The sequence below is a fragment of the Cimex lectularius genome, unplaced genomic scaffold, assembly GCF_000648675.2.
Source record: "Cimex lectularius strain Harlan isolate CLEC.00 unplaced genomic scaffold, Clec_2.1 scaffold131, whole genome shotgun sequence".
NCBI classification, from domain to species: Eukaryota; Metazoa; Arthropoda; class Insecta; order Hemiptera; family Cimicidae; genus Cimex; species Cimex lectularius.
In genome coordinates, this window is record NW_019392685.1 from 1,333,286 (window position 1) to 1,351,600 (window position 18,315).

At 36.8% G+C, this 18,315-nt stretch overlaps 3 protein-coding genes across 5 annotated transcripts; 2 read left to right on the forward strand and 1 right to left on the reverse strand.

Annotated features, from left to right (window-relative positions):
* Nucleotides 1-835: 835 nt before the first annotated feature.
* Nucleotides 836-5,733, reverse strand: LOC106663167. The gene is made up of 6 exons (XM_014387790.2): nt 5,595-5,733; nt 5,369-5,528; nt 1,377-1,484; nt 1,168-1,320; nt 981-1,093; nt 836-920 (listed from the first exon to the last, which is right to left on the reverse strand). The coding sequence occupies exons 2-6, from the start codon at nt 5,518-5,520 to the stop codon at nt 880-882; spliced, it is 567 nt and encodes a 188-aa protein (XP_014243276.1). The 5' UTR covers nt 5,521-5,528; nt 5,595-5,733; the 3' UTR covers nt 836-879.
* Nucleotides 5,625-8,651, forward strand: LOC106663166 (D-aspartate oxidase). 3 transcript variants are annotated; one of them, XM_014387788.2, is made up of 7 exons: nt 5,625-5,713; nt 6,846-7,036; nt 7,102-7,213; nt 7,275-7,420; nt 7,707-7,860; nt 7,919-8,191; nt 8,252-8,651. In XM_014387788.2, exons 2-7 carry the CDS (start codon nt 6,858-6,860, stop codon nt 8,354-8,356), a joined length of 969 nt encoding a protein of 322 aa, XP_014243274.1. In that variant the 5' UTR covers nt 5,625-5,713; nt 6,846-6,857; the 3' UTR covers nt 8,357-8,651. The 3 variants fall into 3 exon arrangements, with proteins under 3 accessions (XP_014243274.1, XP_014243273.1, XP_024081531.1); XM_014387787.2 differs by lacking the exon at nt 5,625-5,713 and adding an exon at nt 6,344-6,777; XM_024225763.1 differs by lacking the exon at nt 5,625-5,713 and adding an exon at nt 6,576-6,644.
* Nucleotides 8,652-10,666: 2,015 nt separating this feature from the next.
* On the forward strand, nt 10,667-18,267 carry LOC106663224 (zinc finger protein 569-like). Its single transcript, XM_014387894.2, has 8 exons — nt 10,667-11,069; nt 12,905-12,978; nt 13,065-13,352; nt 13,420-13,946; nt 14,000-14,211; nt 17,327-17,539; nt 17,599-17,685; nt 17,754-18,267. The coding sequence occupies exons 1-8, from the start codon at nt 10,922-10,924 to the stop codon at nt 17,942-17,944; spliced, it is 1,740 nt and encodes a 579-aa protein (XP_014243380.1). The 5' UTR covers nt 10,667-10,921; the 3' UTR covers nt 17,945-18,267.
* Nucleotides 18,268-18,315: the final 48 nt, after the last annotated feature.

Sequence of the window (18,315 nt, forward strand, 5' to 3'; positions counted from 1 at the left end):
TGGGTAAGCCAGGTGTGGCCAATTCAAAGCTTGGCTAGAAGGTTCTTTTCTTGAGGTCTGGAAGAGGATTTCAATTGTTTTTTTATTGCAAATAGCTTGTTTTGCTGTGGACACTGCAGAGCCTGTGCTTGTCTCAGGAAGAATTGACAGCGGAATATATGCCCTATTGATGCGAAGTTTGCGAGCTGAGATTCCTACTCCTGGGAAAGGAAAAGCCCTAGCCTGAAGGATATAAATCCTTGAAAAACCTTCGGGATTTGGTAAAATGGTGGGCTCTAGAAAACAATGGAGATTCGCAATAGACTAATACTGGTCACGGTGCACAGGTCGTACCAAATAACCCTGCAAAAACCGAATATTCAACAAAAGGTGATGCTTTGTGTTTGGTGGAGTAAAACATTGTACACGGCCAGACCATCACCTTAGAAATCTACTCAAGCCAACTACGAGTATGACTCGCCCTGGCAAAGAAAACCTGCTCTCGTGAACAGAAAACTGGAAACATGAACGACAAAGGAGGTGAAATGAAGCTTGGTTAGGAAGTCCTACCCATACTTGGTACTCTACAAACCTAGCCCCATCTGACTTTATTTTTTATTTTTATATATTAATTATTTTTTAATGTGTGGTGTTTAATGACCATAGTTAATGAATCTTATGATCTCCAAATAATCTTTTTTTTTTTTTTTAAGAAAATGGATAAGAAATTGGCAGGGTTTTTTAATATAATTTTATAATTGTCAAAATTTTGTACTTAAACTACTTCTTTTTATAAGTAGGATTTTGGTATTTTCATTTACATTTACACCTTCGTAATTTTAAAAATAAAAAAAGCTTCGTACTTGTACAAATTTTAGTCATTTTAGGTAAAGTACATTATCATGATTGGTCTATAAATCCTTCTGCTACTCGCAGTATGTCTGAAATTAAAATATATATAAGATATAAATAGGAAATTGTTAATTTTATTCTCTTTATACCTTCCATTGTTGTGACTAATTTATCCGCTTTGGCCATAGTTCCTTCTAATTCATAAAATGATTCTTCGTTTAGGTAATTTATTTTGCTTAAAGCGCATTGTAGTTGTAAGCAGCTGTTAAGAAATTAATAAATTATTAAGTATTATTAAAAACTGAATAATCAGAAGAAAAAAGAAAAAAAACATACTGTGCGTTGGATGTCCGCATGACATCTTCAGTGTACATCAAGAGAAAAGGGAAAAAACCTTTGAGCATTTTTGATGGGCAGTTTTCAAGCGAACATCTTTCGATTATCTCGCAGCATCTCTGCAGGCCCTTGTTGAGTTCGTTGAACACTTCCCTGTGGGATAGAGAATACTTTATTATCCTCGTTTCATTGAGTTTCATCGAACTTACAAGCTCCTGTGTATCGCTACCAAGTCCTGTTCGATAAGCCGTACAATTTTATTCTCCAGCGAGTTGATCGTCGTCGGAAACTTGATCGTGAAGGCTTTTTCACTGAATCTGCAGATTTAAATAATACAATTTATACATTTTTTTCTTTTTTTGTCAGTGTGAAAAACATGCTCACAATGAAGCTTATTTTAATTATTGCTTAAGTAGGATTATCAACATTGAATATAAATCATTATATTGCAAAGCTATAAATTTATAATTTGAACTTTATATTAGATTAGAGAAGGAGTCGGCCTCTTTACGACCTGCACACTGCGAACAGTATCAGTCTAATATATCTCCATTGTTGCCTAGAGTTCCTCAAATCTTAAGGCTTTTTCCCCGATGTCTGCTATGGTTCTAATGCCATCCAGAACGACTGGACTTTACTACCAATGCAATAATTGCCCTCAGTGCAGCCTGTCAAATTTGATCCTTATTGATCATCTTGTGGTTGCCATCCTCACTGGGTTGGTCCGTAAGTTGTGTTTCGGTATTCCGCCATCTTCGGCGATGGGTCTGCCAAGCCAAAATGATGGATAACAACCAAATTACAGATTCATCACACATACCGAAGGAGGAAATCTCATAATTCAATTATATTTAAGCTCAGTTGGTCTGACAAATAAAATATACCAAGGATGAGAGTTCATACAAGCCTTGGAGGTTGACAAACGGATATTTACTTTTGGAATGTGGAAGAATTTTGCTTGAGCACAGCAGCCTTGAGTATTTGGGGCCTCCTGTTCCGATTATTCGAGGAAATGGGGTTGTTCTATTGTATATAATATTAATTGTTGTGTATACTTAGTTTGTACTGAGAGTGAATGTATTTATTAGTGTGATTGTGTGTTGTGAGAGGGCTGATGGCAGAATATCGAGTATCCCATCGACCCTCAATCAGTTTAGTTGTTTAACATGTGTAAAGGTTGATGGAGGAATATTGAGTACTCCATCACCCTACTCGAATGAATGTAAATAGGAGTGAGTGTATTTAAGACTTAACATGAGTACAAATGGGTTTACAACTGCATGCGTTTGGTGCTGAATTGACCTAGCTGTTAACAACCCCCCCCCCCCCCGAGCTCAACCTCGGAGGGTGGACGGATAAGACTGAGGTCTGCCCCTGGACTGCCAACACCCGGGGTGGGTCATCAAGTCACAATAGCAAAAGCTGGAATTGCCAGGGGACTACAAGAAGCCAATAGGCTAAGCATGTTTGTACAAATATATACAAACACAAATCCAAATGATATAAGCCTTGGGTACTAAGGCACTAAGGGCAACACTGCATCCATCATCGATAATAAACTCCAGGATAAAGGTGAGGAAGATTATTTAGTTTTCTTTCCTGTTTGAAATCATATTATTTGTGGTGTGAATATAAATTTATTGGACATTAATTGTTTATCGGTGGACTAGCTTTTACCCGTGACTTCGTCCAACCAGGACTCTGTTTTAATATACTTTTCTAATGCGATGCGGAGTGCTACTATGGCTTTTTAATATAGTGTCTTGTTTCTCAAATTCTTTCTTCAGTTCACTTCGGTCTATACATGGTAAAAATTGTCCAAGTGATCCCCTTAGGGATGGAATTTCAAAAAATCCTTTCTTAGGGGCTATCCATTTCACACTATCAAAATTTCAGCCCTTTAGATCCAGCAATTTGGTCTGAGCGTTGTCTACCATTCAGTCACAGAAAAGTTTTATATGTATATCCAAATGAATTTACAAAACATAGCTTTTTATCACTGATCATTAAGGCAACTAGGGACAGAGATCAAAGGTCTCATAGATAATGTTTTTTTTTTTAATCAAGGTTTTTATTCTAATGATTTTAAAAATTTGTGTGCCTAGTCTTACATTACAGATCATTTTCCATAAAAGGGAAGCCAGTTTTTGTTAATGAGAAAAATAAGCAAATTAATCTGAGGGCTAATTTTGAAATTTTGTTGTAAATTGTTTGAGATTGAAAGTTGGTGTGGTGTTTTGAGATAACTCAAATATTTTTCTTTCCAAAAAGATGGATTCTTCCAAAGGTAGATTGGGGATGAGGCCAGGAAGACAGAAACAATATTTATTTTCTTGTCGAGCTTTCGGAAGAATATATCGCCTTCATCAGGTCTTCGAAAAAATCGTTTTACTATATGAACAGGTACTTGTGTGGATAACGGAGAGCTGGTAGAACCCCTAACTGTAGCCGGAGAGCCGCATCCTCACATGTACTTGTTCATATAGTAAAATGATTTTTTCGAAGGCCTGATGAAGGCGATATATTCTGCCAAAAGCTTGACAAGAAAATAAATGTTTCTGTCTTCCTGGCCTCATCTCCAATCTACCTTTTGGAAAGAAAAATATTTAACTGTGAAGGTTGATCAATCACTAAAGCAAATATAAATAACTCAGTTGATTCAGTAATGAACAAATTTTATAAATTGTTAAATTATTTCTCCACTCATAGTCTTTTGGAAGTTATTAAAAGAAGAAGAAGAAAAAAGTCAAGTTGAAAAGTCATATAATGTATTTTTCAAGTCCATTGCAAATAGGGATAAAATGTACAGAAAATCGCTAAAAAAATCCTTTAATTAATAAGTTTCTAAGCGCTATAGAAATATGTTAACATTATAATTAAAAAGGCCAAATCCAAGTTCTGCAAGTACCTAATTCAAAAAATGATTTTAAAAATATCTGGAATATAATTAAGGAAGCAACTAATAGTAAAGTTCCAACGGGTCTGACTTGTAGAAAAGGTGATATCCTCACCTGATTAAGAATAGACCATGCGAGGGACAGTTTTGGCCTGAAATATGTGTCCAGGCTTCTATAAAAAGGTCGCTTGATATGTCCCATTAACTTGAAGAGTGCAATTCCTTGGCTCCAAATAGAGAGCGCATAGAAATGCCACCCAAATTGTACTTGAGCACAGCAGCTACTATCTGGGTCACCTTTCCGATTTTTGGAGAAAAAAGGGTTGTTTTATTGTCTATAGTATGATTATTTTGTGTCCCTAGTGTGTGTGTGGAGAGTGAATGTATTTATTAGCATGAATATGTAAAGAATATTAAGTACCCCAGTGTTTTTTTTCTTTCACGGGTCAAATTGGCAAAAACCTGAATTCCTGATGATAATATCAAGAAACTGCATTTTTCCTCAAGGCAAAAAGAAACAGGCCAGCTGCATTTTCTTCTTGATGCATATTTTCCTTGTTGTAGTCTTCAGGAGTGAGAAGCAGTCTGAATTGACCTTACCAATCATCCCTCCATATTACAATTCCGCCGATGTTTTTCCGGTCTAAGTTCAAGTCCAAGTTAAACTGCATGATATGCCTTTTTATTTCCTTAAACCAATTCATCTCTTTATCTACCAATCTGAAGTCTATAGTAGTTAGTAGGGACAAAATTAGGATTATGTAATTGAAGTGAAGAGAAAAATCGGTAGGAGACCTGTCTCAGCATAAAGGAAAGCTGTGTATAACTTTATTTATTTTTTTAATAAAAATTTTGTTTACACTACTTTTTTCCTCTTCTAAGAAATCTGAATATCAGTTTGTTTTTCTTGAAACAAGCTTATGAAAATAAGAGGAACTAATAAATTGAGAATCTTATTCTATCAAAATGGTTAGCTATACAGATTGCTTCAAAACCGGCTCAATCCAAAATTTAAATTTAAATTTTTGGCAACCTTGGGAAATAATATAATATTGAAAATTATGCCTGAAATATTTGGCGACCTTCCTTCTTCCCAACAAAAATTAATTTAAAAAAAAAGCATCCTGTAAAAATGCTTCAAAATGGTTTGATCCGCGTTTGAAATTTATGCTTGAACTTATGCTATACATTATTATACTGGCAGAGATTTGGCAGGCTTGACCACTTGGCGATTTCAAACACGACAGAATTAATTATATATTTAAAAAAAAAAATAAAAAAAAAAAGTAAAAACAGAACCCACACCTTCTCACTACCCTGTAGTTTCTGCAGGTGGCTTTGGCCGTCTGCATTCTTGGTATGACGACGTCCACCTGGTGTTTCCATCCTCGGACGTACTTTTTTCCCAAATTGCAAAATTCCTTCACGCTCGCTTCGAAATTGCTGACGCTCGCCATTTGAAATACTGCAATATTTATAATTTAATTAAACGATTAAAATAAAATGAGAGGAGAAAAGATCGACGGCGAACCTTTACAGGGCCAGGATTGGAGCACCACCAGCAGAAGCAACCTTCTATTAATTCCTTCTGGTTAAATCCTGCAAGGTTACGGTGTGCCGTTAGGGCTTCACTTCTTACCTTATTTATAGGTCAGAGTACAATTTCAACATTGGCTTAATATGTTTATTTATACTTAAAAGATGTTATCACATAACTCTAGATTCTGTCTCATTTAATTCGATGAACGAATCTACAATATCATGTAAGACAAAATAATAAATTTAACTACCAGAACAGATTTTTAATAATAAACTGCATTTCAGATTAAAAATAACAAAGTAGAGCTAACGAATAATAATTGCGTAAGAGAAGTGTAAAACAGGTCTGGTTCATTAAGGAATGAAAGCATAGACACATCGGATCTTGCGATGTATACTTTCGATCGTTTTATAGCATGGTTTGTCTTCGTCCTATCGAAACCTTCAGATTTCGGCTTAAAAACCCCCCAATGAAGATGGCGAGAAGCTGGAACCTAACAGATCCAAACATCATAGGCAGACCAACATCGTAAACTGAACGGATCAAAAGGACTCCACTGTTATAACTCGGCCTTAACATCACATCTGTTAAAGATAATTTCATGGTTTTCATTTTGTTCGTTCATACCCAGGCCCTGAAGATGACCCAAATAAAGGTCGAAACGTTGGCGAAAAAAAATGAAAAAGGTGTTATTCTAAACTACCTCAGTCTTGATCGCTCCTCACGACTTAACAAACTATAATAACAATAAACTTGATAACTGCCAGAATTTTAATTTTAAACTGCATTTCAGATTAAAAATAACAAAGTAGAGCTAACCGAATAATAATTCGTAAGAGAAGTGAAAAACATGTCTGGTTCATTAAGGAATGAATACATAGACACATCAGATCTTGCGATATATACTTTCGGTCGTTTTATAGCATAGTTTGTCTCATTTCATCGTATCGAAACCTTCAGATTTCGGCTTAAAAACCCTCTGCTGAAGATGGCAAGAAGCTGGAACCTAACAACAGCATAGTCAGATCAAGATTGCAAACTGTACGTGATTAGATCAAAAGGACTCTACTGTATTATAACTCGGTTTTAATGTCGCATCTGTTGAAGATAATTTCAGGGTCTTAGAAGAAAACAGGTCTTATCTTATCTAACATTACTACTTTTTTGTTTTAGAGTAAGCTTTGTTTACAATATCAAAGATCAACTCGTTATATAGTTATTTATTTTATAATTACATATCAGATCAGTTCAAAAATGATATGTGTCTTGGGTGGTGGTGTCGTCGGCCTCACGACTGCATTGGAACTGCAGCAGGCCGGGTTGAAAGTGACCCTGATAGCTGACAAATTCGGCAGGGAAACAACCAGCGATGGCGCTGCGGGTTTATTTCGCCCGGGGAACACCTTTTCAGCAGCGAATCCGAAATTGACAAAGTGAGTCATATTGAACAACTTAATTTTAAAAAAAAGAAAGAAAAAAGTTAAAATATTACCGATAGAGAGTGGATTGAAACATCTTACTACCATTACACTCGGTTGCTCGACGCCGGATGCGGCATACGAGAGATCTCCGGCTACATGTTCTCAAACTTGGACACTTCTATTGTCAAGGTCAATTTGATTGTTAATATTCCATTTAACCCTTCAAAAAAAAATTTATATTCATTTGCAGAATGATCTTTTAGAAGGATTGCTTCCTGAATATAGAGAGGTGACGGAGGAAGAATTGAAAATCTGCCCAGGAGACTGGAAATATGGTTCTTACTACAAAACTCTCGTTATTGAGTGTCGTCTGTATCTTCCTTGGCTCACAAAAAGGTTTTTTTTTAGTTTGTTTGGTCCAACAAAGACACATTTTTGAATATCCTTGCCCTTATTATTATTGTAACACCTGTAGGGAGATTTTTATTAAAAAATAAGGTCTGTGGTGGCCAAGTGGTTAAGGCATCCGATTCATGTAATTAAGCATGTAATTTTATTTGAGAATAATTTAGAAAAAGTGTTGTAAAGTGGTTCAGACACCCAACTGGTAGTTCATCTAGGAGAAGAGAGAGGAAGGTCTCTTACTTATTCTACATATTACAACAGATTAGAATATTTGTAGATTTGAAGAAAATGGAGGTCATATTATTAAAAAGTTTGTAAAAAGCTTTGATGAATTACAAGGATATGAAGTTGTCGTAAATTGCACGGGCCTTGGTGCCAAGGTTCTCTGCAACGACCGAAATATGGTAGCACTCAGTGGTCAGGTGTTCAAAGTAAGAAGTTCAGTGTATTAAAAAATATATTTAATTAATTAATTATAAATGGATTCAGGTTGAAGCTCCTTGGCTTGATAATTTCTTCTACGCTGAATACGACACCTACATCATCCCGGGCATATCTCATGTCACGTTAGGCGGGACGAGAAAATATGATTCGTGGAGCAGAGATGTGTGCAAGTATACCTCAATGGAAATTTGGGAAAAGTGTACCACCCTGGTTCCTCGTCTGAAGGAATCAAAGGTTCTATACGAATGGGTCGGCCTGAGACCACACAGGGAGGGTGGAGTCAGGGTCGAAAAGGAAATACTTGAAAATGGGATTAAGGTTTTTTTATTTTTTAATAAAAACTTAAACAGAAAACTTATTTTTTCATTTGTTTTTAAGGTTGTCCACAATTATGGCCATGGTGGGTACGGTGTAACATCAGCTCCAGGTTCTTCAAAGTATGCTGTTAAACTTGTCCACGAGTTTCTTTCTTCTAGCATCTAGATAATCTCTCAGTTGTGAATAAACCTTGGATTGTTTATTACTCAAATGAAATTTTGATATTCTAAAATTTAAAAATTAAATAAGATAAGAGATGGGGGACCACAGTAGCCAAGTCGTTAGCGTGAGATCAGCTCGTAGACCCCACAATTCCCATCATTATTGCCTCTGGCCCTTTTTTCACAATAGCCTTCCCCCCCCCCCAATACGAATACGCATAATATATTGTCTGGCATTGGCTAATATGCATAAGCCCAATAAAAATATAAAAAAATAAAGACTTGAATTATCTCCTTTTCTTTCTGGCTTCATTTTCTTTTCCTAGTTTCTTTTTATCTTCTTTCTTATGTGGTTTCATCATTCGATTGAATAATTAATATTTTAAAGAATATATTATTGTCATTATTGTTTTGTACGTTTCATTACTATTATTTTAATTTCATTTTATTTATAAAACTGGATTTTAATTTTAATTTCTAAGATATGTTCATGTAAAAGGTTTACAGCCCTATCTGTATCTTTAAAGTAAATAAGTTTTAATTTTTAAGAATGCGTGTCCGTATTATTTATTATCATTGTATGCCTGAAATGTTTTGAGCTCATTCATGTACACATTTCTTTATCAATTTTAACGTTGCTTTGTCAATGTTGTCATTGTGCAATGCTACAATGATGTCACAGTTGTAAATCAATCTTGAATTGTTTATTACTCAAATGAAATTTTGTTAGTGGGTGACATTCTGCAAGTCAGAGAACATGTTAAACTGATGTTTTTTTTATTTTGTAATTTTACAGATTTTGAATTTATATATTTTTCATTGGTTATTTCATTTTCTCCTCTACACATTATGCAAAAAAAAAATAATAATAACAAGTAAAATTGGTGTAACTTAACGCCATGCCACATCCTCTTCAAGAAGCTAAATTATCTGACAATTCGACAGGAGCCTTGTTCATAGTGAGGATGATGATGAGGAGGAACATGGGTTTTATATTTCCCAAGCACTTAAATTTCTTGCTCTTTTCCTACTTCTGTAGTTTAATTGACTTCAACTGTCTTTTAAGAAGTAACATTAATTTTGTATGTATGTGTAGTTTTGTGCCCAAAATTTTTTTCTGGGATCTGACTTGCTCTGTCAAATTTCAGTTTGACATAAAGCAGTATGAACAAAATGATTGGATCCTTGAAGTTGTATCAGTGTATTAGTTATAAAGCAATAAGGGGCACTAAGATAGGTGGGCAGTCATTAACACAGAACAACAGTAGTGGGCCTAATATGCTACCTTGAGGCACTTTCATATTATTATTTTTGCACAGTTCCATTGCCAACTTTAATATTCAATGTGGATGGTCTTCCCAGGAGATATGAGCTAAACCATTGTGATTGCAAATACATAATTAATATTTTATTATTATCAGTATTGTTATATAGCTTTTATTATATAGTTCAGCATCCTTGTTAGCTTGTGGTTCGTGGCATCCTAGGTTTTAAAAATGATGAATTATCTCCTTTTCTTTTCCTTGTCTCCTTTTATTTTCTTTCTCTATCTGCTTTCCTTTCTTCATGTGGTTTCATGACTCAATGATAAATAATTGATATTTTAATATTGTCATTGTTATGCATGTTTTATTATATAGTTCAGCTTCCTCGCTGGCTTATTTCAGGTCCACAGAATCTGAGTTTTTAAAAGTGACTTGAATTATCTCCTTTTATTTTCCTTGTTTCCTTTTATCTTTTCCCTCTATCTGCTTGTCTTTCTTAATGTAGTTTCATCATTTGATTATGAATAATAAATATTTCAAAGAATATATTATTGTCATTATTGTTTTTATGTTTCATTATTATCATTATTGCTTTATTTTTACATTATTATTATCACGTCATTAATGTGTGGTGTTTAGTGACCATTAGTTAATGATGATTTTCATTATTATTTCATCTCACGATCTCCAAATAATTATAATTATTGCTATTACTTGAGTTTTATTATGTTTATAACACTGAATTTACTTATATGTACATGCAAGAGGTTTAAAGCCCCATGCACCATTAAAATAAATAAGCCCCCAATTTTAAGAATGGATGTCTGTATTGATTTATTACTGTTGTAAACGTGAAATGTTTTGACCGCATCTATGTAAATGTTACTTTGTCAATGTTGCCATTTTAATGTTGCTTTGCCAATGTTGTCATTTTAATGTTACTTTGTCAATGTTGTCATTTTAATGTTGCTTTGTCAATGTTGTCATGTGCAATGCTCTAATGACGTCATAATGTTTGTCTCCAGTAATGACGTAGTGAGTTGGCCATAACTATTTCTACAACCTCCCTGTCTAATTTCTGGTATATTAACCGATTGAAGTTGTAAATTCTCAATATAAATTAACATAGGAAGGAATATTTTGAGTAAAATGCTTGCAGAATTTTCCAGCTAGGCTTATCCGATCCCAGGAGGGCATGGTGTGCGCATCCCGACTCATTTGTTAGGGTTCTTTTCCTCCTAAAATCCAGCTACCTCATGGGCCTAGTTCTAACTACAAACAGACCGTCACACTGATCTTTTAAGATGGAAAACGGTTTATTGTCCTTTCCAGTCGTCTTGGATTCGACGTTTTTCAAAAACGAAGCCGGCTTCGTCACCCTGGAAAGGGCGGAAGACTTTCAAGAACTCGTCCTGACTGATTCAGACCAACTTCATCTTAAGACTTTAGCAGGTAAATTATTTTATTATTTTAAAACTTTTTCACCACCGCGACCTAATCTAGGACCTCTACAGTTAAGAATATACTGTGGAAAGTGTTCTTTTTCCAATAAAACTTAGTTTTTAACTCGGTACTTTGCACTTCTTTGCTAGTTAGTTTACATTAGGCCTGTGCCTCTCATTCACAAAGAATATGTTGCGATGTCTCTGTTTTCTCTTTCAGAACCAGCATGTTCTTGTCTTTGCTATAGAGGCCTATAATTTGCTTGAAATACCTGCTCAGAGAGAGGATTTAAAAAAAAAAGATTTATAGTGCTTTTCAGAGCTTGAATTTTTATTTTATCACGCAACGTGGCATGTACTTGTCTTATGTTCAAAAAGAACTTACCCTAAATGACAATTGCCAACACCAGCTTGCACATCCTTCAGCCTTTTCTAGTTTCTCCTTTTCACTGCTTCCTATTTCCTCGATATTGGATTCATCTGAGTGGCAGTGTCTTTATGGCTCTGGCTGTGAGTCCTTTCATTAAGTCTGGCTGATTGCCTGAGACCCTGACTAACTGAGTCTGCCCTTTCTGCTGCATCCTAGACACTTGATAGTCAACTCATCCTGTTTTGGCCTGCTATTTGACTTTTGTGTCTAAACTGGGTTTTCTCACTCACGCTCTGCTTGGCTGACTGAGCCCAGGATTGAGTTCGTCCTCCTTCTGCTGTGTCCTAGACACTTGACAGTCTACTCGTCCTGCAACAGGCCACTCTTTGACAATTAACTCTATTCACTTCATTTCGGCCCTTGACAGTCGGTGTTTCTCGACCGGGTGTCTTCACATTGCCTATTGTCCTTTGCTTGCTTCCCAGACACTGGGTCCTGCTGATTGCTTGAGTCCCTCCCTAACTGATTGAGTGAGACTCAATTACTGATTTTGGATGGCTGAGCCTGTTCTAATGTCCTTCCTAATTGTTTTGACAATCAACTCTATTCGAATTGTCTCGGTCCTTGACAGTGATGTGTCTTCACTCAACCTCCATCCGGCTGACTGCATATCCAGCTGAACGTTCTTTCTGCTGCTTCTGAGACATATTGTTGACTCTTCTTGATCAGGCTGCTCTTCTAGCCAATACCAATTTCCACATCCTAAAGCGTTTTCTAGTTTCTCCTTTCCTAAACAGTCAGCATTTGACTCCTCTTGCATAGGACTACTCCTTGGCTACTGATCTGCCTACGTTGTCTCTCTGGCTGACAGTGGCCTTTGACTAAGTCCTCCTGACTCTAGCTGGCTGAGTTTGTTGTCCTTTCCATTGCATTCTAGACATTGACAGTTGTCATGTCCTGCATTGAGATGCTCTTCAATAGTCGACTATATTAGAATCATCTCACCCCTTGGCATGGAAGGGTTGGTTATGACCACCCACCCAACTCCTCGTGATTCTTAGGGAGCTTCCATTGTGCACCTCTGGTCCTTTATTTGGTGAAGGATGTACAATGTATATCTGGCTTATGTGGTATGGTATGGTACCATACCATGGTTTATGTGATCCCAAACTTACGGTGACCCTCATCTTGATGAGCCCTGTATGCAACATGCAACAACTTCCCTCAATAATTGTCATCATATAATAGATCCACAATGCTTCACAGTTGATGTATATTCAAGTAAAGTTTAGGGAATGCGGTGGCCAAGTCGTTAGGGAGTTCGACTTGTATTTGCCAGTTCTGAGTTCGAATCTTGGACAGCCCAGTTACTTAGTTAATTTTTTTCCACCTTGTCAGCGACTCAATTAGATGTTAAGCTCTCCTGTATGATAGCATTTCATACTTTTTACTTACAAATAAAATTTATGTTGCAGATACTATAGTACCTGATTATGAATCATCACCTGCAACAGTGCAAAATGAAATTTTAGAAACTGTAGAAAATAATGTAAGTTTTATATAAGTAAATTTAATGTTGAACTTTTTTTTTACTCTGTTCCAATTTCTAACGTTTTGTGAATTATTATTTTTAAGGATCCCATAGGAAATAGTTGTAACAATGAGTCGAATGTCTTTTCTGACTTTGTCGAGACCCAGTTTCAAGTTTTTGTGACATACAAATGTCGACTTTGCCCTTTTAAAACATCTGTGAGGAAAAATGTCTCGAAACACTTGGAAAAGTGTCACTTTGCAAATGATAGAAGAGAGGAGGAAAAGAAGCCCAAAGCTGAAGAACAGCACGTCGAAAGGTTGGCTTACATGTGTGGAAATTGCTCTGAAGCGTTTTCTACTTATAGCAGATGCAGAGTCCATATGGCTTCGGTAAGTTTTCTACTTGCATGCCTTTGATCCGATCAAAACGGCTAATTGATCATTGGAATGTTTTCAGGTGCATAAAATAATGATGGGTTCAAGTGTAGCATTGGAAGGGGGTGATTTGCAAGATGGAATAGATTACATATCAAGGGAAGGGAATAACGGTAATGTTAACATTATTAGTAAAAAGGGTAGCAAAGTAGCAAATTCTGAACCGCAGATTAAATATCGGTGTCCTGTGGTCGGTTGCCTTGTGAAGTTTACCTCGAAGGAAAACGTTGAAAAACACAAGAGCTGTCACAACATGGAGATGCCGAGGACGTTCGTTTGCCCAGAATGTAGCGAGACTTTCAAACAATGGCCGCTCTGCCTCAACCACCTCTGGAAAGTCCATCAACTGGATGTGGGGATGTTTTCGTGCGAATCGTGCGATTACAAAAGCGCTTTTAGAAAGAAACTTCACCAGCATGAGAAAATACATAAAGACGGGAAAGATTTTGTCTGCAGTGTATGCCTCATGACTTTCAAACAGAAGAACCAATTGAGGAACCATCAGGCCTATCATCTCAAAGGAAGTTCAAGCGATCTCGCTCCAAATTGGTAAATAATTAAAAAAATATTAAATAAAAAAAAATATTAATAAAAAATTTTAGGGTGAAAAAACGAGAATGCGATCAATGCAAAAAGATGTTTTCCGATGCGAAAGCATTAAAGAAGCATGTCCAAGCTGTCCATTCTAAACTAAGACCATACATATGCCAAGTCTGCGGTCATTGTTCAGCAACAAAAGATATGCTTAGAATGCATTTGAGGCAGCATAGCGGAGAAAAACCTCATACTTGCAACGTGTGCTCATTTTCTACAGGTAATAACAAACGAAAATAATGTCTTCTATTGTATTATCGACACTTCTAACCATTCTTTGTGAACTATTGTTAAATTAACATTTTTAATATGCTAGTTTAATAGAAAAAACATTTTACTAATAAATACATCGAACCATTAAAAAAACATAGAGAAAAACTATTTGACCACACACATTAACCAAAACTTCAAAGGTAGAAATATCCTTTAAGCAACGCTGACGCTGTATGTCCCTATTGTTGAACAATGTGAGGACATTTAGCATATGCGCTTGTTTACTTTTATGGAAGGAAGAGGTTCAAAAATACAAAAATCCAGATAGATAATACACACCTTTATTTTTGCACTCCAGATCATCTAAATATATTTATATGGAATAAAAAATAATGTAAGTTAGCCACAGCTCTAACTCTGGGGATGAGCTCATTTACAAAAAGTACTTACACCGAAACAAGTCATCAGCACCAGTTTCCACATCCTTCAATGTTTTCTAGTTTCTCCTTCCTGCTGCTTAATAGGCAGTCAACTCTATTTGACTTACCTTTGACTGACAGTGCCTCCTGATATTCGCTGACTGAGCCCTCTGATCTGGCAGACTGAATCCGTCCCCTTTTCTGCTGTGTCCTAGACAATTGATAATTGACTCCACTTGCATTGGGCCGCTTTTCAACAGTTGACTCATCTTGGCTTCCTCCTGCCTTATTTCATTTTTCTGGATGACTGACTGCCCTTTGAATGACTTTGTCCTCTGACTATGGCCGACTGACTGAGTCTGTCCTCTTTTCCGCTGCGTCCTAGACAATTGATAGTTGACTCCACTTGCATTGGGCCGCTTTTCAACAGTCAACTCATCTCAGCCCTTGACTGCCTTCTTTCTAGCTGACTGTCTGAGCCCTCTGATTGGCTGAGTCCATCCTCCTTTCTGCTGCATCCTAGACGACTATTCGATTCATCTCAGACCCCGACATTCATCCGAGTGACTTCACTCACCTTTCGTCGTGCTGTATCTCTTTTCAACTGATAATTTTTGCTTTTCCAATTCTCCAAGGGCCATTTGACAGTGCTCTTGATTCATAAATCCTCTACATCCTTTATACTGCAGATATTCCCACTAAACCTACCACCCTACTTGCATCCTTCGCCGATGATACAGCTGTACTATCCTCCAATTCCGATCCTGCAGTTGCTTCGGAAGATCTGCAGGAACATATCTCATGTATAGCAGATTGGTGTAGACAATGGAAAATGCAGATAAACGAAAGCAAGAGCATCCATGTCACATTTACACTCCGAAGCAAACCTCCTCTCACGATATACTACAACATCGTTCCTATCCCCAAATCCGACTGCGTTTGCTACCTTGGGTTCCACCTAGACTCACGACTAACGTGGAATCAACCTACACGACTGACACGATAAAACCTAAACAGATGGTATGGTCTACTGCACAGACTTATAGGACGACAGTCTAAACTATCGACAAAAAACAAACTACAATTTACAAAACACTACTACAACCGATTTGGACTTACGGAATAGAACTGTGGGGAACCGCTAAACCTTCCAATATCCAACGTCTCCAATCCTTTCAATCTAAAGTCCTCCTGATCTTCACTCGGCCATTCTCAAGATCCAAAAAGATCTAAACTCCATCAATGAATGGGCCCATAAAAATTCCTTAGTCCTCAACCTGTCCAAATCCACCGCCATAATTATCGGGTCCAAGCAACTCCTCAATTCCCTCCCCAGCATCCCACCTCTCATGCTAAATAACCACCCCATCCCCTTCTGCTCCTCGGTTAAAAACCTAGGAGTAGTCTTTGATCAAAACCTTTCCTGGCATTCTCACATTTCCCAAATTTCTCGCCATTCCATCGCCTCCCTCTGCCTGTTCCGTCGGTCCTGGCTTCTCTTACCTTTCTCCACCCGCAAACTCCTTGTATCTTCCCTTATACTTCCCTTCTTCGATTACAGCTGTGTGGCATACGGTGGTCTCTCGGAGAGGGAGAACGCGCGATTGAAACGTATTTTCAATTGTTGCGTAAGATTTGTGCACGGCACCCCTCGGGGATCCCGGGTGTCGGGGTTGTATTTCCAACTTTCCTGGCTATTCCCCTCCTTCCGTGCCCAGTATTTCCTAGGTTGCTTTCTTTTCCAGTCCATCCACACTCGTCGTCCTCCTTATATCATCCAATCCCTCCAATTCAACTCCTCACATCACACCCGTAAAACCCGCTCATCCCCAATCGACCTTATCCTTCCGCAACATACAACCCATACCTTCGAAAGATCCTTTCTGATCCGAGCCCCTAAACTCTGGAACTCCCTTCCCCTATCTATTCGTCACGCTGCCTCCTTCTCCTCATTTAAATCCCATCTTTATAATCACCTCCTCTCCCTCCAAGCAGAGACCTCACGATAACATTTATTATTTTTGTCTTTGTTTAATATACCTCGTAATTTTCTCTTCTGGCCCGCCTTACTGGCATACATTGTGCCACGATTTCTATCTATCTTTTTTTTTCCTTTTTTTTTAAATTATGTGACTTCATAGAAGGTTATTATATTTTGTCTCATGTAAATTATTCTAAGGGGACACCAGTCCCAGAATAAAGTTATTTTTCTTCTTCTTCTTCTTCTAAAGTCCTCAGATCCATTGTAAATGCTCCTTATTATGTCTCAAATGCTACCCTCCACAACGACCTTCAAATTCCTTATATCCAAAAATTTATTCCCCAAAAATTTACCAAGTTTCTCAAAAAACTCTCCCACCATCCAAATAGTCTTGCCCAAGCCCTGTCCGATAGAACCCATTGCTACAACCCCATAAGGCGCCTTAAGAGGAAATGGCCCCGCGACCTCCTTTCCGAGTAAACTGTAAAAAAACAAAAAAAAAACAAAGTGAAGAGGGAGGATAACATTGATTTTCTCCCCTCAATATAAATAGTTGCACATAAGTTCATGTATCCGCAAATTACATTTGTAAATAATAATTACAGATTGTAATAAAAATAAATAATAATAAAAAAATATATTAAATGTGATTTATATATTAGGAATGATGTGTCAAACATTGAAAAAAAAATTAATGTTGATCATTTTCATTTGTTGCACAGGTGACCATAACACCCTTAGGCGGCACATGTTGAGACACATGGGTTTAAAACCGTACCAATGCCCACACTGCTCTTTCTCGGCCATACAGAGCTCGAGTTTGAAAACTCATCTTTCAAAACAGCATCCAGCCCAGCCAGGGATATTCTACTGTACGAAATGTCCTTTTTCGACAATATCCGCGAAAAATTTTCAATACCACACACACGAAAACGGTATTTATATCAATTTTCCCTTTGTTGGTTTTATTTTTACAGATTTTATTCGATTACAGATAAGCCAGAAGATGAAAACAACAAAGACTACATGGCTCAGTCGATTTTATTTCAGTCCAAAGACATAGATCCATCCGTAAATGATGGTTTGCATCCCAATTGGACATATTACATGTAATAAAAATTGTATATTATAAATAAAAAATGTTTACAGGCCAAGGGGATTTGATTGCAATAAATTTCTCCAGCATCTTAACAACAGAGGACGAAGAATCAAATATTTTTGAGAACGATACAATCGATTTTGGAGGCATAACTATACCAGCGGAGCCGAATCTTGTCAGCCTGTACATACCCGAGGTGGCCAATAACGAAATGTCAATTATAAATGACAGCCTCAGCTAGAAGTAAAAAAAAGTCAGAAAATTTGTAAGATGTCGAACAAAAATAGAAAAAAAAGGCTTTTTTGTCGTTTCAACCTTTTATCCGAGGTTAATAGCGTCTTCCTATATTATCAGAAGACTGCACTGTTGCATTTCTAGTACTAAATTATTTATATTGATGTTGACTGTGACATGTACAATGTATTCTCGTTTTTAAGTCCATCCTTTTCTTTAAGGAATATTTGTAGTATTATCTCTGCCAAGTTGATAAACTAAAAAGAGTAACACGAGGTACAAAACCTATTTTATTTGTTGTAATTGAATAAAATTATTTGGGAACTTTTACTTTTTTCTTTGTGTTTTTTTTTTTTTTTTTTTTTTTTTTTTTTTTTT